Below are 18,712 nucleotides of genomic sequence, written 5' to 3'. Positions count from 1 at the left end.
CATTGATATAAGTTGTGATTTCTATGGCTCAGGGGTAACTGTAGGACGTCACACTCATTCATGATTTGTGTCACTCCACCAAACTCCTGGTATGTCTACATCAAGTCCCCGAGGGCTGGTGTCCTGTGACTTTTGGATCCATTCCTGCTCTCACTCACCTGAATCAAAAGGCTGAATTCCCTCCTTGGTATCTCAGCAATTTTCACAAAGTCTTGGTCGCAAAACTTTCATTTTTGTTAATGACAGACGGAGCATCCAAACGTTGCAGGATACCAACAGCGGGAGTTGCAGACCCCTGGTCTACATCCGCAACAGCTCCTCAGTCCTACTGTCCCACGGCTTTTCACTTTGTTTTCTTCTGCTGCATCACATGTGAAAACATTTTAAAGAACTCGACGACTTATTGAGTGATGATCAGCATGTAGTCAAACATGTAAGAACTCAGGAAAGTATGCTCTTAAGAACATGGATGATTACCCGTACATGAAGAATCTTAACGTGAACACTTTTTTGTTTTTGTTTGAATTTAGATGGCTTCAGGTTAAAGTACGGTATGATGACTAAATACATCTTTACAAAAAATTTTACAATCCTGTAGTTAACCGAAAGGTGATTTTCTAATCACTGGCTTCAACATAAAGTCAATGAAAAGGTTCTTAGATTATTGGTACTTGGGTGAAGTAACCGTTGTGCAAGATTGCTATCGTTGCTGTTCACCAGAAGCAGGAAGTTTCACTTATGAGACAAATGTTTACAACTCCAATTAAAGCATTTCGGAGATTTTAAAAATGACTTATTCTGTTTGTAGTTAATACATTTACCAAATATATTCAAAAGTAACAGCAATGTAGGATTACACAGTTGACAGTGGCTTCTTTAATATTTGTACAACCCATTAAAATGTTTACTTTCCGTATTCATTCAGTTTAAAATTCTACTCATGCTCAGAGACCAGTCTAATTTGTACAACTAACATATATCATTTTTTCTTCTTCTTCTTCTTCCTTTCAGGAGGAGGACGCAGACTGTGGCGGGGTATCCGGCCTGACCCCCTCACTTTGGCTGATGGTGGTCATTCAGGTGGTGTCGCTCTGGGCTGTGGCTGATTCCAGGCACTATGCCGTCCCATCATGACCTCAGAAAAACATGATCTCCAGCTCTTTACGTTCACTCCCTCCAGATCAACAACATGGCTACCAGCATCCGGAGCTGCCACCCAAAGCAAACAGCCACTCGAAACAAATGAACAAAAAAAAAGAAGAAGAAATAAATAAAAAGAAGAAGAGACTTAAATTCTTTTGTTTTCAGGGTGTTCTCAAAGTGTCTTCATTTGGGTGATGTGGACGAAAAGATTGATCAGAGGACAAAGGGTAAAGGGATTGGACGTCAACTATGACTCGTTTCTTCTGCTGAGAAATGAAGAGATTCCTCGTGATCACCAACTTTCAAAACAAAATCTGTTTGTCTCTGAAAGAGATCGTTTCAAGCATTGGTTCAGTGGCATAACTGTTGGCATACATCGCGAGTGGAGTGGCTTGACTATTAAAGATGCCGAGAAGAATATTACCCTTAGCGAGAATAAACGTTAAGAAATGACTTGCAGTACTTAGTTTTTTTTCTGGTTTCCAACTTTCTACAGTAGAAGCAAAGTCGTACATATATTTTTTTTATTGTTATTGTCCTAGAGATACTTCAAGAGAATCCCACATTTTCACGGTGTCTCTTAGAGTCCGACGTTCTTTCGCTGGCATAACCCGCCTCCCGAGCGGAAACCATATCCTTAGCTACGTTCATTCACAGAAGCCAACTCTTCTACTGCCGCAGAGCGCTTGTTTTATGGGTGTGGAGTTTTAACGTTTGAGTTAATTTTTGAAATTAGCTCTGGAGTTACGTGTTTGAATTTTCTGCCTTGGTTTTTGTTTTTGTTTTTAGGATTGTTCCAGGGTAATCTTTGTCGCCATAGCGCACATTAAACCAATCAGGAGACGTCTGGCTTGTGTCCTCTGAGGCTCGGTGGACAAAATGTCTAGTGCCATGTGGACTGTGTGACTCTGACAAACCCTCTGTAGACTGTAGCTGCTAAATGGAGTGTACTGTTGGTTATTTGAGTGAAGTGTCTGTACAGGGTTCATGCATTAAAGAATCTGAATGAGGCGTAAATGACATTTTCTGTGGTCATAAGGGGTACATTTATTTATTTCTATTTATTTTGCCGTCACTGTATAATTTTACTGTCTGCATTGAAATTCAAGTGCGTGTTGGTCTTTTGAGTTATTTAACAGCCCTGTTTCCAAAACTGATCCCTCCCTGGAAATTAATGGGAGGACAGAAAACAAAAAAGTCTGAGATTGTTTTGGGTTCCTTTTTTTTATGTTTAAAAGTTGCAAATGTTTTTCAGTGGTAGCAAGAGTTCTGCATTCAGAAATAGAGCAACACTTCCCACTGTCCAGAAAATGTTTTTTTAAGAAAGGCAAAGTAAGTTCACATTGATTATTAACATAGCTACCACTTAATGAACCATGTTTTAATTTAGGTTTGTCAGGAGTTTAGCAATCGGTCCATTTAATAGATTAAATTGAGTATTCTAATAATTTGCTTATTGCTTTTAGTTACATGCTGTTTCTATTTCTTTAAATTACGTATAATACATCAGCATTCTTAATCCTTTTGATTGCTCCTTTCATTTTTTTCAAAAACGAGCTGCTGCTGTTTAGGATATTTTAGTTTTTTTGTGCCTTGTTCTTATATTTGTTAAATGCCCCAACAAATTTCTTGTACGCCTCGAACTTTGGTTTTCACCTTCAGATATCGCTTTAGTGTTCTGAATACTTATGCCGAAACATTTAGTTTTATGAAGAAACGTTTTGTTTCTGCTTCCTTCCACCTCAACTGTACACTACTTTACAGTGGCGCGTCAAATAAATTTACAATTGGATACATAGATGTTTGTGATTTGCACTGTGACGAAATGTGGCAAAATTCAAGGCTTATGAATACATTTTCTAGACACAGAGTATATGTAAAATACAACCATATATTTAAAAAAAAACATTTTATTGATTAAGGTCACTGTAAAAGTAAACAGAAGCATGATTTTATTTTATTTTTTTAGAATTTATTAATTTTATGAATGCACTAATTGATCAGAACACTGCTTCCAAGCAAAAACAAATCTGCCAGCTTCTCGAGTGTCGGCCTGGAAATCTGGACTTCCCACAAGTCCAAGCGTGACGGAAATGATTTGTTTTTGGTTGCTAATTTATGTATTTGTAACGTCGGGAGGATTTGTGGAATATGCCCCAAACAGGCTGGAAGTCATGCATCATAACCAAGCTTTAAATTCTCCGCATCAAAGTGTTCTTTTTTTAAAAAAGAAAAAAAAACTTCACTTGATACTTATCCTTTGCTTTACTTGCAGTTTCAGAATCAGGAATTTGTTGATGTCCCTGCGAAACTGATACTTGGCCAAGAAGGTAACGCAAGCCAGTCAGATGTAATATGATCCGCCGTCGTAGTGATTCTTTCATGACTGATGATGCATATGGAATAACTGACGCTGCCAGTGTGGTTACATTGGAAAATGATCCCTCCTGTTGACTTTTTACATCAGATATTCTGTTAGAAACGGAATCTGATTACTTTGTAAGATATCCACTTTGGAAAACAAAACAAAAAACTTTGTCATGCACTTGAAACAAAGCCAGGGTATCTGTGTGCAAGTATTAAGTTTATGTTCTGATGCATGTGTGCAGTAATCATTTTTATGTGCTGATCTAAAAAAAAAAAAAGTTAGACAATTTGCTTTGTTTCATATTTAATCATGAACATCTTTTGATTTTCAGTCAACTTCATAAGCAAGGATTTCATTTCTGTGTGACAAACATTTGTTGGCAGCAGATGAGTGAGTTTTTTTGGCATTATCATAAAACCAAAACTCGTATAATCATCCACTTTGCAGGCTGTTTGAGGTGCACTTTTGATCCTGAAAGCATTTTCTGTAACTTTAGCCTTCCAACAACAGCAGCGTGGTTACAATTGTATCTGTTCACCTCTTTAACTATCAGGAAGTGCCATATAGTGAACTTGTATTCTCTTACGGAGAACCTGTTATGATATAGCTTTTATGCAATGTTACTGAGGCACGACTCAAGTGTCTGAAATTATATCCCTGTGCTGCATGGAGATGGCTGATAAAATCCGGTGTGCTTCTGCTGTTTTAAAATGTGTAGCCTTGGAAAAGCATTATATCGTTGTTGTCGAGCATTTATCCACTGTATAACAAGGTATGATCAGCTAATACTGCCCTCCTGTTGAGGAGACAGCATTTGGCTTTACTGCATACAAAAAAAAATCCTGACTAATGATGTTTAGATGCACTGTTCAATCAAACTGACTGATGCCTTCCATGATTTATACACCATACCAGTGGTTTAGCCCATTTTCTACAAACTAGAAATTGAGCAATTGTTTCTCAGATATAAAATGGTAGCTATCTAAAGGTTTTACTGTGATTTATTTCTTAAACTTGCATGTCTTTTTGCTGATGGGTTTCCTTCCATTACAAGTGACACCCTCAGACAAAAACGTCATGATACCATATGACTAGTTTTTAGCATCACTATGAAGTTTAAAGTTCTGGTAGAAGCACTATTTCAGTGCTAACTTGTTTACATGCTCTGGCTAACATGCTAATCTGCAATGGAGAACATGCTTAACTATACCATTAAAAAAAAAACTAGCATAAAAGCAAAATTGGTATTTTGCTAAAATAATATGTGATAGTTAGCTATGTTGTGCTTTTTAAATTAACTTCGTACAGTTTTTTTGTTTTGTTTTTTTAGCTAGCAGCTAACTAATCAACTAGCTGTCAAGCTATAGGGAGTTTTGTCTTTTCACGGCTGTTGGAAACAATAGCAGTGCATATTTTTAAAAAAAGGTTTAATTTTGCTTTTTTGCTTTGGTTATTTTCTAAAAAGCTATGCGAGACTGGAAACTTTTTTATGTTTTGCCTTGTAAAATGGAGCTCAGCAGAGATTAAGCGTTCCTAATTAATATTTAGCTGTAAACGTTTTCTGACAGCTCCTTTGGACTTCTCAAGCGTGGTGTTAGCAAACTTCTACCACCTGCTATTACAGCCTATTTGTGTGACATTGACACAAAATCAGCAGAATCATACCTTCTAGACATGTTTGTTTTCTACTACATTGCTACACTCCACAGTAAATGCTGTATAGAATTATATTTTCTACCCACTCAGTAACTTTTTTTTTTTTTTACAGATGTTGGAATGCTATCTATTTAGAATAAATATACCTCTTATTAAAGATTAATGACATGATTCATATTCGCAGTTCTTGCAGATAAGAATCACCTTTGTTGGTTTTCTTAAGTATCCTGGCTTTACATACAGCTGTCTATTAAAGACTACCTCCTTTCTACCAAAGATGTCGTAGTGCCAGTACCAGTGTGTACTCAGTCTTGCCTTAAAGTGTATTTTTAATTAGCCTGAGTATCATATAGACTGAAAGTTTTGCGCTTTATCATGTAAACCTGCTCTTATCTGTTCCATTGCCCATGCCACTAATACACCAAATGACACTAAAACATTAACACTAGTGTTAAGTGTTAATCCCTCAAATTGACTAAAAGTAGGCAAAGAGACATTGCAGACTACAGATGTCTCTCAACAAGATTTACTTTATTCTCAAAAATGTAATTTTCAAGTTATGTGTAGTGTAGATATTTGCTGATAAGTCTTACTTTATGCATTTAAACTTGCACACAGTTTAATGAAGCCCTGCTTCGTAGTGCAGTAAAGTGACACTGCCCGTCTTCCCTATTAGCCTGTATTGATTAGTGCTGTGATTGTGTCCAAATGAAATTTACTCCCTATGTTCTTGAAAATTTGGTTTCCTTTGACATGATGCGATGTGTCTCTGAGGAGAACCTCTTAATTCTCAGTGTCTATACAGTTTTCAATAAACTATCGCTCCTGCATGCTGAGTAGTTTGCTGAAATGCTACATTAATGTTAGCATGTTTTTGTTTTTTTTCCCATGTTTTGATATGTCTAACCTATCAAAACATTCTAGTGCTGTTGTAGTTAATCGTGTGCAGATAGAATTACAAAAGCTTGCTCTCCTGCTTGGAGCCTTTCTTTGAACATTTAAAAAAAAAAAAAAAACTGACTCGTGTTTTTACTGCTCTCTGTAAAAGCATCTTCTGAGGAGCTGCATCTGACACAGACGCTGGAAGCTGCGCAAATCAAAATAGTCTTTCACTGTGGACATGATAAAGGGTGAAAATTTACATTTTATGGTGAAAGAAAAAATAACTGGCTTCCACAAAATAGCTTGGGCAACTTATAATAAATTTAGCAAACCACGCGCAAAAATATGCTGGAACTTTAAAGAATTGCACAAATTTGAGCTGCACCATTGACTTAAAATTTAAACAAATATCAGGAGTTTGGACAGGAACTCTGTTATAGATCATTGAATGTCTTAATCAGACCCTAATATGACAAAGTATCATTAGAACGCTGATATTTTGACCTTGACATGTTTTTGATGTTCATCTTATTCCCAACTGCCGTGAAAACACAGGTTTTTATCAACTTGACTCCAAAACACGTCCATATATAACGGACCGTATTTGATTAAATACTATCCAAACAAATTCTATATTTAAAAAAAATTTTCAATTTATATTCTTCCATGTAAGAATAATAAACAAGACTCATATTCAGTACATTTAAAATAAAGTACGTACAAGTTGTAGGTATTGGGCTAAGAATGCTGGCATGGTCTGTCGAGTCATTTTTGGAAGGAAAACAATGTATTTATTAAATGAGTTTAGCTAAAATCAGATGCTGTCACCTCAGGAACAATATAAACTCAGTGTGGTATAAAATGTATCTGATTCTGTTGGTGCTCTCTATACAGATCATGTGGGTTTGTTTGCCTTTTTCCTTCTGGAATTTTGACGATTGCTTTGTTTGCTTTCTTAGTTTTTTTTTGTTTTTTTTTATCAATGTCTATTGTGCCATTTTATTCTTAGAGAATATTCTTGATGGATGGAGCCATCGAGTCACTCCCTGTGTGACTCAGCTTTGGCGCTCTTGGTGGACAGAGTCTCCCGCAACAGTACTTACGTTGTGGAGGTTGATTGTTTCGAAAAAGAACATGTAAATCAAAATGGGGGGGGTAAATGAACAAATTGAACATCCCGGGAGAGAAAAGTTGATGTCAAATGAGGTATATTCATAATAAAATTTTGCCATTACCCTGTTTTCTTCTTAAGTTTATACCTGTGTGTGTGATTGTTTCCACAGCAGATGTTTTTTTTTTTTCGAACTTTAATCACATTTTGAATACACTTTTTTCCATCCGAACATGTGAGCACGTGATAGAAGCGCGACAAGTGTCGAGCAGACAATTGAAACCGACATCCTAGTACAATCAACAGTCCTAGGAAAAAAAGTCGAGCTGAATGTCACAACAAAGAAGCTGGCACCAGCATCAGTTGGCAACGGCCGGTAAATTAACTGTAATTCCCGTCTTCCATGTTGACCAAATAGTGGCTCCGTCATTAACGCAGTTCGCTTCACACTTGTACCTGAAACCAGCTGCGTCTTAAGTCTGCAGTGTTCTCGAGCTGCCTTTTTTTTTCTCTCACTGCCCCCAAAAGACAAACCTTTCACTCATTTTGCTCTTTATTACGCGCATTAAACTTACCCCGGTTCACGAGGATAACCGGAAATTCTTACGGCACTTTGGGACATTTTGAATGAGACCAATTTTGATGTCCTTAGTGTTCATTTTAATGAAAAGGGTCTTTCTTGCCGGTAGCCCGGGAGCTAAATGACTGCACTGGGACCGACGGTTTAAAATTGCGGCACCGTGTAAAAGTTTTCATACTCCTTGAACTTTTTCACATTTTGTCACTAAGTAAGTACGAACTTCCTGCGCTGTATTTTACTCGGGTGTCGTGTTGGTGTAACCCAGGTTAACATAATCCTCACTAAATGTAAGCCTTTCCATAAAAATAACTATAAAATAAATAGAACATAAATAAATGAATAGGAGAATGAATAGGTCTTTAAACAGTTAAAAATATAAAAAGTAATAATTACAGTCATTAGTGTTGTATTTCATGTTAAATTTTATTTGGTTAAAAATCTGCATAAAACAGCTTTATTTTGTCAGCAGCTAAAACTGCTAAAAGTGCGAGATAAATCTCTTATTCTGAAGGGTCACATTGATGTGTAGCCCATGTGACTAGCTCCAGCCAACCAGATTGCTGTGTTCTCTGGCGCCAGAAGAAGAAGAAGCAGAGAGCGCGAAGAAGCAAAGAACAAAGAAGCTAAGAGAGTTGTGCTGTGAACGAGAAAAAGATGACAGAAATCGACAATTAAAAACATTTTTTCCATTTTTGGAGAAGGAGTGTTCTGCTTTTTTCAACCTGACTGCGTTCCGGATTGTGTTATACGTTACATAACTGGACTTGGTGAGTTAAAAAGTGTATATTTTCTGAGAAGAACGTATTTGTAAAGTATTTTTATTTCGTTGAAACGGAAAGCTAAAGTAGCGCATTTATGTTGTATGTTCAAAAACTGTGGAAGTGATGGATGAGCTGAGGTGGGTGAAGCACGTTTCCCCCACCCACACACGATGTTCAGCCGCCAAATCGGCGAGTATAATACTTTATTCAGTACCAAGCGGAGTTAAATGAACTTTTGTTATGCTTTGTTGGTTATTAAACCAGGCCTTTTTAAGGTTCCGCTGGAAATTCCGAGTCGATTGCTGAGTTGGATTCCGCTAGTGAGAAACAAGATGGCGAGCCGTAAGCCAGGAGCCCTGTGACCGTCTAGCAGGAGCTGCGCCCTCTGCTGGATACTGCAAATCATCCACACTGGTATGACCTGCCCATGTTTCCTGCTGAAATAGCAGTGGATTCAGAGAAACGGGATTAACCCTTCAGGATCATCAGAGAGGAAAGACATCGATTTGAAGCACAAGTTATTCGGCCTTTTGCTGGATTGTGTCTGTTTGTGTTTTCATTGTTTTTTTCCCCTTTGAACCACGTTCAATGTCTGTTGTTACAGTGTGTGAAATGTAAAATTGTCTTTTGGGTTTGAAATAGAAATAAGAAATGGTTAAAACAGGAAATTAGTGTTCTTTTAAGAAGTTAAAGTTCTTTAAACTAAAATAGATTTAAAAAGATTAAAACAAACTGAATTAAATAGATTAACTGTATCAACTTGAAGTTAAATAGAACTATAACCTAGGTTTAAATAAATAGTATCCTTTAATACCTAACAATAGGGTTAAATTTCAAAAAGGATTATATAAAATATTTGGATCAATATTTGAAAGAAACAGGGAAACTATTTTGAATTGAATTTGTGTCATTGTATGTCAACTGTTTGTGTAATTGTTTGTTTTTTCTTTTTCTACAAAAATAAGCCAGCAGTTTAAACTTATTTTCTGGTCTGTGGTCATTGATGCACTTGCACTTCTCCCTACTCCCGTAGCCGATCCTAGCACTGGTCCTGTTCTGAGTCTAGCACTGTAATCGCATCGCATTAATTCATAGTTTCGAAAAGATGCTACATTCAAAATCTAAGAAACCTGACACGCATTTCGATTCAGTTTCCGAGTAAACACTTTGTAGAAACAACTCAACTCAACCAGTTTCCGTGAAGAAAAGCACACCGGATGGCACGATACTGCCACCACCACGTAGGGATGGGGGAGTTTATGATGATGAGCAGCATTGGTTTTCAACCAGACGTGGTGTTTGTATTTAGTCAGAGGAGCTGCATTTTTCTCATCTAGCCAAAGCATTTTTATACACACATTCCGTTATCCCCTGCATGACCCGAGGCAAGCTGCCAATAGGAATTTTTATCACTTTGTGAACAACAGCTCTCTTACCACTTTTCCACGAAGGTCATATTTCTCAAAGCGGTGGATCTCTGCAGCTCCTCCTGAGTTACCAACAGTTTCCTAGCTGAATGTTTTTCTTGTTCAGCCTGTTTTACCACGTGTGATGGTATCAGTTTGGTCTCCTTTTGAGTAAAAGTTGCTGGATTTGCTGGTCTTATTTACTATTAAATTAAAAAGAAGCAAAAAAAAAAATACAGGGTCACTAAAAGATGAATTTGAGTTCTACCATTTTTGGGAGATTTCAGTTTATCATTACAATTTTTTTTATCTCCATTTATAGCCAACCGCCTGTGCTGGCAGGCAAAAATATAATACCACTGTTGAATTTTGCTTGGAGTTCACACGAAATCAATCCAGGAACCATAAATGGCCACCTGGCTGCACTTTGGACACCCTTGGTCTATAAAAAAAAGTACATATTGAAAGAGAATATAAACCCCAAATCTATCTCAACATCTGCTCAAGAATAGGGTTTTTTTTTTTTTTTTGCAATGTTATTTTTTCTTTTTTTTTTTTTGTTTATTTCTTTGCATTCTGTTTCTTTGAGTTAATACGGGCATAAAATTTATCATCACGCTCAAGTCATATTTCCTTGTGACAGCACCCTGTCTAGCTCACATTCCCTGACCCCTTTCCTCCTCAAACTCTTCCCTTCCAAAAGTGTTTTTCCTTGTCTGTCACGGATGAGCTGCGATGTCAACAGCCCACGGAGGATTTCCTGCCAGCAGCTCTGTATCTTGCGTCTGGCAACAAGATGACCCTGTTGGTTTACACTCAGAGGTCAGTTGTGTTGTGTTTTTGATTGTTATCCCAAGACTGTGGGCTCGCGTCCCGGCGCATCGAGCCCCCCCAGCCCCACAAGTACGCAGCCTGCAGAGTAAATAAGAGCCGTTTGTTGTGCAAGTAATTACGTTTCAAAGCATTAACAGTTCTCTCATTACACCAGCAGGTTTATTTGCGCAAAAACGGGCTTTCCAATCAGTAGAAACGGCGTAGCTGGAAAACCATTAAGAACTTTATAAATCAGGAACCTGAAATCTCTGGTGAAGTGTGGCGTTCCTTATTTTCCTCCCTCTCCTTAGCTCGTGCCTTTCATTCTTTGCTACTCGAGATGAAGAAGATATACTTTCTCTCCGCTCTCCCTTCCTGCTCTGTGAAAGCGATCTGTTGGTGGCGACTACCTTTAGTTAATCAAAGAGCGCGTTTGTCCCCATGTGGAACCTGTTTCGTGTCTGCACAGAGTCTGCATTTGTGCACAATTGAAACAAACCCGGTTTACTTTTCCGCAGCAGTCGCCAAGAAAGATTCCTAGATGTTTCCTGGGAGAGAGATAGAGAGGGGAAAAAAAGGGACAATTTTTTTTTTTTTTGTGGGTTAAGTTTAGAAGAAAACAGACAACCTCGAGATAGAATAAGACCACCAAGGCATTGTTGAGGTTTCCTTTTGTTTCTGCGTCCTTTCCACGTCGACTCCTCTTCAGCTCTTCCGTGTAATTTTAAAGGTCTGACTTTGGGCTCGGGAGAGAAATGTGCAACCACCCTAAACCGCAACAAAGTGAACCACTTTTATTTAACTCTTCCTAAAGGTGCTCTCTTTCTAGACTGCTCCGATTTCTTCCTTCTGCTTAGCAGGTACTAAGGAGGCTGAGGATATGTTCAGCGTTTTTTGGGGGGGGGGTTTCTGCGCCTTTCATTCAGAAGGTTGCTACCCTCAGGGCTCAGCAGTATCCAACTCTTAGCATGTTCAGACATGCGATAATGATGGTGGATATTAGAGTAGGAGTACAGCTTTCTTTCATCTAGCCCAAATAGCTCCTGGTTGTTGGGTTCGGTTTTGTTGTCCGATCCTTAACAAGAAAATCCCTTTGACTGCACTTTGGTTTATGTAAAACAAGAAACAATATCCGGCCTTATTTATCAGTTTTAATCTGTCATCGTAATGTGCAACACATGTAGTTTCTCTACCATCGTCATGTGCAACACATGTAGTTTCTCTACCATCGTCCAACCCTAATGTAGAGGAAAACTACAGCAAACTGAGGCAATTTCAATGCTCTATGTTGTGGATTTGTCTTTTTCTCTAGACTATTTCATTCTAGAAATGTTTTTTTATTATCCATAAGTGGGGAAAATATTTTCCCGCTGATGGAAAATAGCCCATAACTTTTAGCTACTCTTAGTCAGCCTCAGCTTTCCATTGAAAGAGGCATCTATGTTTTTTTGTCTAATGGACGCCTGCTTTTGAAGGCAGTTTGAGGATCTGATCGGGAGGATTTTTGGGTTCTTCCCTTTGGAAGCTTTCCGGACAGAACTTACTGGTAGGTATTTATATCCCTGCTGTGCTAAAAACCCCTTGAGAACCTGCTGGATGAGCTGGAGGACATCCTTGGTCTTTTTTCTGAAATTCTAACCTTAAATACGTAAGCAGGATTTTTATTTGAATTGATGTCATTTATTAGGAAAATTTGTGAGGTGGACAAAAATCTGTTTGATCAAAAAATCTTCTAGAGACCATGTGAAAATGAATACAATACTGTTGTGTGCGAGTATTTTTAACATAACTTACCAAGTTTTTGTTGGTTTTTTTTTAACCTTATTATTGGTTTACCCTTACTTAACCAGGTTGTATCCCACTGAGATTAAAAACTTATTTTCCAAAGGAGACCTGACTGATAAGCAACATAAGATTTAATGGGAAAAGTTGGAGCTAAAAAAAACAGTAAAATTTACAAGATATGATTGAAGTTTCCTAGTAGACTATTTAAAAAGTGCTTCAGATGTCCTCAAATACTTTGGATTTCCAAAAGTTCAGTTTGGTTGTTTTCCAGGTAAGTCGTTGCTTGTTCCATATAAAAGCAGAGTGGCCCAGAGCCTCTATACCAGTCAAAGTCTCATATTTCCAAAACAGCTTGGACTCCAAATGTCCTCCACCTGCTTTATCGCGTCTGTCTGACTTTGTACTCCGTTTGGGAACTGTGTCACTTCGTGACTCACCTGTTGGTCATTAATGTGCTTGCTTTGTTGTAACTGCTGCAGTCTGGTAGCATTTGCTTTTCGTGTTCCTTTCATGTTTTCTGGCCGAGGAGAAAGTGAAGCTCAGGTGGAGAGCCCAGCTGTCTCAGAGAAAACAGAGGAGTAAGCGCAGCAGATGTATTTACTTATGCTACACAGAAGGTCATGCTAATGTTTTTGTGTGAGTGCGTGTGTGTGTTCCTATACCTCTACACAGAACCTCCATCCTTTTTATATTAGACCCATCGGGAGCAATTGTTGCAGAAAACCTTTGTGTCATATGAACGAAGCATGCAGTTGGTTAATGTCTTGATTGCATTTAATACTCAACCAGTTGGCTTGTAAATATAATCTGATATTTGTGGAGACTTGCCAACCTAAAGTTGAGTATTTACTGTAATTCTTTAAAAGTTTTTTTTAAATTTTTTTTTTTACCTCCCTTGCAATACGTTAACCCTCCCGCATTCTTAGAGCGATACTTTGGAGGACAACAGGGAAGGGATGGGGGTGTCCAGTCAGCCTGTCAGTTCACGTAACCACACACACGCATACAAAAAACCTTGTCAAAGCCCACACAGGGTCAGTGCGACCTCACCGAGACCGTGCACAGAATAAAAAAGCCTTCCCATTGTATCCCGTCTTTTAGGACTGAGGGAGGGTTAAATGCAAGTAGTTCATAGTTGGAATTTAATGAATGGAATATAGATCAAAATTAAGATCAGACAAATCCGATTGTTTTGAATGGTGAAATCTGTTACATAAAACCCAAAGTGTTGCTCTCTCAAGAAACGGGACAACTAATCTGCTTGTTTACGTTTCACCAACCAGTTCTGAAAAGGAAATGATCTCTTTAAAGATAAGTGTAGATACCAAACTCAGCAGCGTGATGCATCATTAATCAGTCATGCAAAAATGATTATCCGTGACTCACCGGCTGATTGTCTTTGTGACCAACAGACAAATTTGTCCTGAGAGTGGCAAATAATGAGTCACTTTGCTCGACCGGCCCAAAATAGGACTTTTATGTGCTGGCACTGCACAGAGACTCCTAGCAAATAGATACAGCTGAAGTTACGTAACAGTCGGGCCGACGGCTTAGCGCTGGTGGACTGTGAGTTATTTCCTGTGCTGTGAGCCACAGGTGTCTGATCAGAGAAGTCAGTCAGCACATTTTAACCATGTGTAATAACATGGTGATTAAGCTCTGAAGTCTGACAAATATTAAAATGTAAGCTCTTAAAGATCCTCTGACACGCCAAGCTTCATCCACGGCGGCCAAATTAACTTACAGCTGCATCGCAAAGAGTGATGCTGTACGCAGACGCCGATATTCCTACAAAGCCCACACACTCGCACATTTTGTACCTAACAGAGATAAACAAACTTGTAAATCCTCAGATGTACACCTACAGAAGACTCCTGCCCCCCCCCCACGTGCAGAGCCACACACAAATTATAAGGACAACAACAAGGAACTACAGAGGCTGTTGGGATCAAAGAGTTGGCATGTGGTGGAGCTTGCCAACAGTGGGTTGCACCAGGGTAATTTAATGCAGCGCGAGTGCTAATCAGTGTATAATAAGAGCAGGGTGCACAATCTTGATGTTGGCTGTAAATGCTAACATTAGCCTTAAGGAATCGGACCATTCAGAAACGCAGAGCTCGCTCCATTGTGTTTCAGATCGAGTGTCTTGTCTAATAATTTAACTCGACTAAACTTTTGCATTTAGTTCCAAGTGTTCTGATAAGAAAAGTGTGAAAGAAAACTATCCTTTATTCAGACTGATTATTTCAGCCATGAAAGTTTAGACAGCGGGAGCATCTTGGACAAAAAAAACCAAACTTTTATTATCCCCAGATGTCTTGCATGTCTTCGTGTGACTTAAGTTACGATCTGTAGACAAAACTCCCTGCTAGTTGTGAACCTGATGTTTGTTTTCATGTCAGCCACAAACCTTAAAGCGCTTTTATGGAGTCTGTCTGTAAAACACCAACAAACAAAAAAAAAAAAAAGAAAATTGTGATTTGGGAAGACTATTAAATCACTACTAATACCCCTAAGCTGCATTTTACCTTCAATGTATTATCCAGACGTGCTTGAAAGAATTTTGAAATAAATTCCTTAAACTTTTCTCTGAAACGAGAGTCCGAGGGTGCAGCAGGAATTCCTCCATCTAACTTGTGTAGATGTTGCCCACAGTTTTTGTCCCGCTCGGTAAGTTTGTTTATCGATGTTCGCCGCAAGGTTGTGTCTTCAGAGGTCAAACTTTGGTCTGCTTAATTTGCCACAGATGAAACCTGACTCCATTCCAGGGGACCGATACAAGTAAACATTTCAAAGCTGCAGGAAATCTATTAGCACCTGGTGGGACTCCCCACATGCTCCACTCCATCCTATTCCCTCCTGCCTCCCCCCCCCACTCTATCCCTGTCCCCACCCTAGTTAATAAAGCGCCACAAGACCAACGCACTCCTGCTGTGCCTCTAAAAGTGGGGGATTAGCGAGTGTGTGTGCGTGTGTGCGCACACGTGCCAGAACACCAGCCTTTTTCTTGTGTGTCGAGGTGTGCATTTACGCCTGCACAGTATGTAGCCCTCGGTGTGTGTGCATGTAATATATCTGGACCTGTCCTTTTGACACACGTGCAGCCAGTTAGCACTGAATGAGGTGCCAGACGAGCGTGCGGCAGCTGCCACACTAACAACAATACCCCATGATCCCATCGCAGAACGCTGCCGCGACTTTGGTACAGTTCATTTACTTTACCTAATTGCTTCCACAAAATTAGGCTTTGCAGTGTGTAAAATGTGATTTTTTTTCTTCTTCTTTTTTTGCTGTTGGATGTGTTTATACCTACTCTTTAAGCATTTCATCTGTGTACATGATGACGGTATTGGCTTGTTATAACAGATTGTTTTGGCATCAGCATTGAAGTACAACTTCTTACATGCTAATAGATTTTGATTCCCAATTCAAATCACATAATTTCCGGTGGCATTTTTATACATACATTTATAAAAAGCTCAAGTATTTCCCTGTAACTTTTGTTTGAAAAATCAATCAATATCAGTATTCATTTATTTAGTATTAAGCAGTTAGCAGTTTTCTTGAAGCTGCCTTCAAGAAAACTGCTCACGTCTTAGTCATGCGGTATTCCTTCCGAGTCAGGTCCGTCAGTCATGCAACGCAAACGTGTCAGGAGTTTGGACACATCCAGTGCAGTTAAAACCCAATTTCTCAAGAGATTGGATAACCAGTCCAACAGAAGCCTCACAATTGACTGTTTCAACAGTGAAAGAACCAAAGCACAGGCCTCGTTCCGCCAGTCCAACTACATTCTTCATACAAATGCATGTGCTGCATACCATGCGCCATCAGTTTCATCAGAGAAGTGCATGCGTCCACTTTGCACACGGTGTCACACAAAGACGATCAAGAACAGCAGCTGGAAGAGACCGAGTCCTTCCAGGGACTGGAACTGGGAATATTCAATTCTATGTGGTGTTTGTGTTAATTAACGTGACTTTTGGATAATTTGTAGCTTCTTAAGTTGGTAAAATATTGGATTCAGTTTTTCTTTCACTACAGACCAATCCAAATGGCAAACATTCTGATTTAGGAATTTTGGTTTTCAGGGAATTGGTCTCGATTAACTGTGTACGTTTCTCTGCCTGCTGTGAAAAACTCTGATTATCTAAGTCAGTTGTGTCCGAGTGTTTGGGCAGTCCTCCTAGCCATGCTCTTCTGCTCATCGACTGGCCTGCTAGCTTGTGTTAAGGACCCAGCCTAATTGGATTTATGTGCGGGAATGTTTTGCAAAGCCACACTTGTGAAATACCTCCACATCTGCTGCCCATTAGCGGTGGACATAACACACAACAGAAAGGGAAAAGCCCCCCAACGCCTTGATTCATGTGACCGCTGCCCTGCTTTTATTGCAGCAGAGGAAGAGGGCTCGTGGCATTGTTTCAGCACAGCAATCACAACCTTATCTATCTTTTTCTCCCATGCTATCAGTTTCGTTATTATTATTTTTTTGGATGACTCTTTAATCCCATAGTTCATGTGTTATCTCTTTATGACTCCCTTTATGCTAAAAACTGCTAGTGTTTCCACAGCTCTTGTAATTTCTCTCCAGGTACAGCCATTTCGTCTACGGAGGTTTGCTGAATCTCTTTCATTTCTTGCCTTTCGGTCCTAAGAACACTCTTGTCGAATCCATTTTCCCTAATCTTTCCAACAGGATTTATTTTCCATCTGCTAAGTCAGCAGAAAGTCGGGTCTTATTCTTTGTGTTCTCGTGCCCAGCATTTGGACAGTCATTTATCTACGTCAGTGCGACTTCCATCGTGAAACCCTTTCCCTTGTCACTCCCCAAGGCGAGGACGTCCTCCTGTTTCATCCTTCAGTAGGCACAAGGAGAGTCTAGCAAGGGGGTCCGACAACCCCGTCGACCCCTCATCTGTCATCTGCCAGGGGAAAAGCACCCACCTAATTGGGGGGAAACCACTGAGGGGTTGGAGGGCTGGTGTGGAGGTTGTTATTCTTGTGTTGGAGGGGTCAGAGGTGAAAAAGGGGAGATCACACCGGTGATTAGCCTCCTTCATGTGCAGGAGTGGAGGGACTCATGGACAGGGAGAGTGTTTGTTGGGCAGCTTGGGGTGAAAAGCAATTAAAAGGAAATGGGTTGAATTTAGCTTTTAGGATCATCAGACCTGTTAATGTCTGTGCACTGGGTCAAGGTGTTGCACACTGGCAGACCAACACTTGTGGTTAGAATGGTAAAAAAGTCACAATGGTTTCAGTCAAATATTTTAAGTGTGCATGATCAAAAGCAGCTCATATAGGAACTCTGTGGTGCCTCGGTTGTTTGAAATATGTGATTTTACTCCTTTAGCCACAGCCTCCAAAGCGCTCATATCGTCAGTAATGAGAGTCCATCAGTTTAAATCCCACACATGTTGGCAGCTCAATATAAGGAACGAGTCAGAAAATAAGTCCGTGTTTGGGGAATTCTGTCAGGTTTTGGCCGCAGGAGGAAATGCTTTTCACAAACCACTTTTCCTCCCTCCAAACCATCCACCTGATGATGACCCATCTCCACAGGTCTTCTCACCTCCGCCTTCTCACAGTTTCTGTCCACACCTCTTTCCGTGGTTCCTAAGCTGCAAAATAAATGTGGGGGTGTGACGAGAGCGGAAAAAAAAAAGTGAAACGCAAACGATCCAGGTTTTAGACAGAGTAAATCCATGCACAATATTCCAGAAAGTAGTACTTTCTCTTAAAAAAAATAAAAATAAATTTGATGGAATTGGTTGAAAATGTGAGCCCTATAGTACAACCACAACAGCATAACTAACACAGAGATTATAAAATTTGGATATAGGCTTGTGTCTATACATACAAAGATTCTACTGATTTAGCCTAAAAAAAATCGAACAAGGAGTTAGCAGAAATTCCTATCTTAGTGAGATCTGGTTGACCAAATCGCTAGGTGAAATATTAGTACCACTAATGTCTTTTTTTTTGGATGAAAATTCTGAATGGCATTTCAACCACCATCCTGTTTACTGCAAGCCTGGCAGGTACAACTATAGGAAGCTGTAGCGCTTACTCTGCACTACAAAGGTGAAATTATAAGTATATGGAACATCATCTGTGTAGAAGCCATTAAATAACTGCTTATACCTGGCACCGTGATGTTAGATGATGAAGTTACGTGACAATCCTGGGCAGAGAGATTTACTCATC

General features: G+C 39.3%; 1 protein-coding gene across 1 annotated transcript in view; it reads left to right on the top strand.

The window, feature by feature from the left end:
* Positions 1-7,283, top strand: part of cacna2d1a (calcium channel, voltage-dependent, alpha 2/delta subunit 1a) — an 84,360-nt gene extending 77,077 nt beyond the window's left edge. Inside the window, exon 38 of the mRNA XM_008400613.3 lies at positions 1,012-7,283. Within this exon, the coding sequence (XP_008398835.1) occupies positions 1,012-1,134 (123 nt within the window). The 3' untranslated portion in view covers positions 1,135-7,283. The remainder of the gene's footprint in view (positions 1-1,011) is intronic.
* The last annotated feature ends 11,429 nt before the right edge of the window (positions 7,284-18,712 follow it).

Source organism: Poecilia reticulata, chromosome 23 (genome assembly GCF_904066995.2).
Source record: "Poecilia reticulata chromosome 23, P_reticulata-male-v2, whole genome shotgun sequence".
NCBI classification, from domain to species: Eukaryota; Metazoa; Chordata; class Actinopteri; order Cyprinodontiformes; family Poeciliidae; genus Poecilia; species Poecilia reticulata.
The sequence above is the reverse complement of the archived record's forward strand: the minus strand, read 5'-3'. Positions and strand labels throughout refer to the sequence as shown.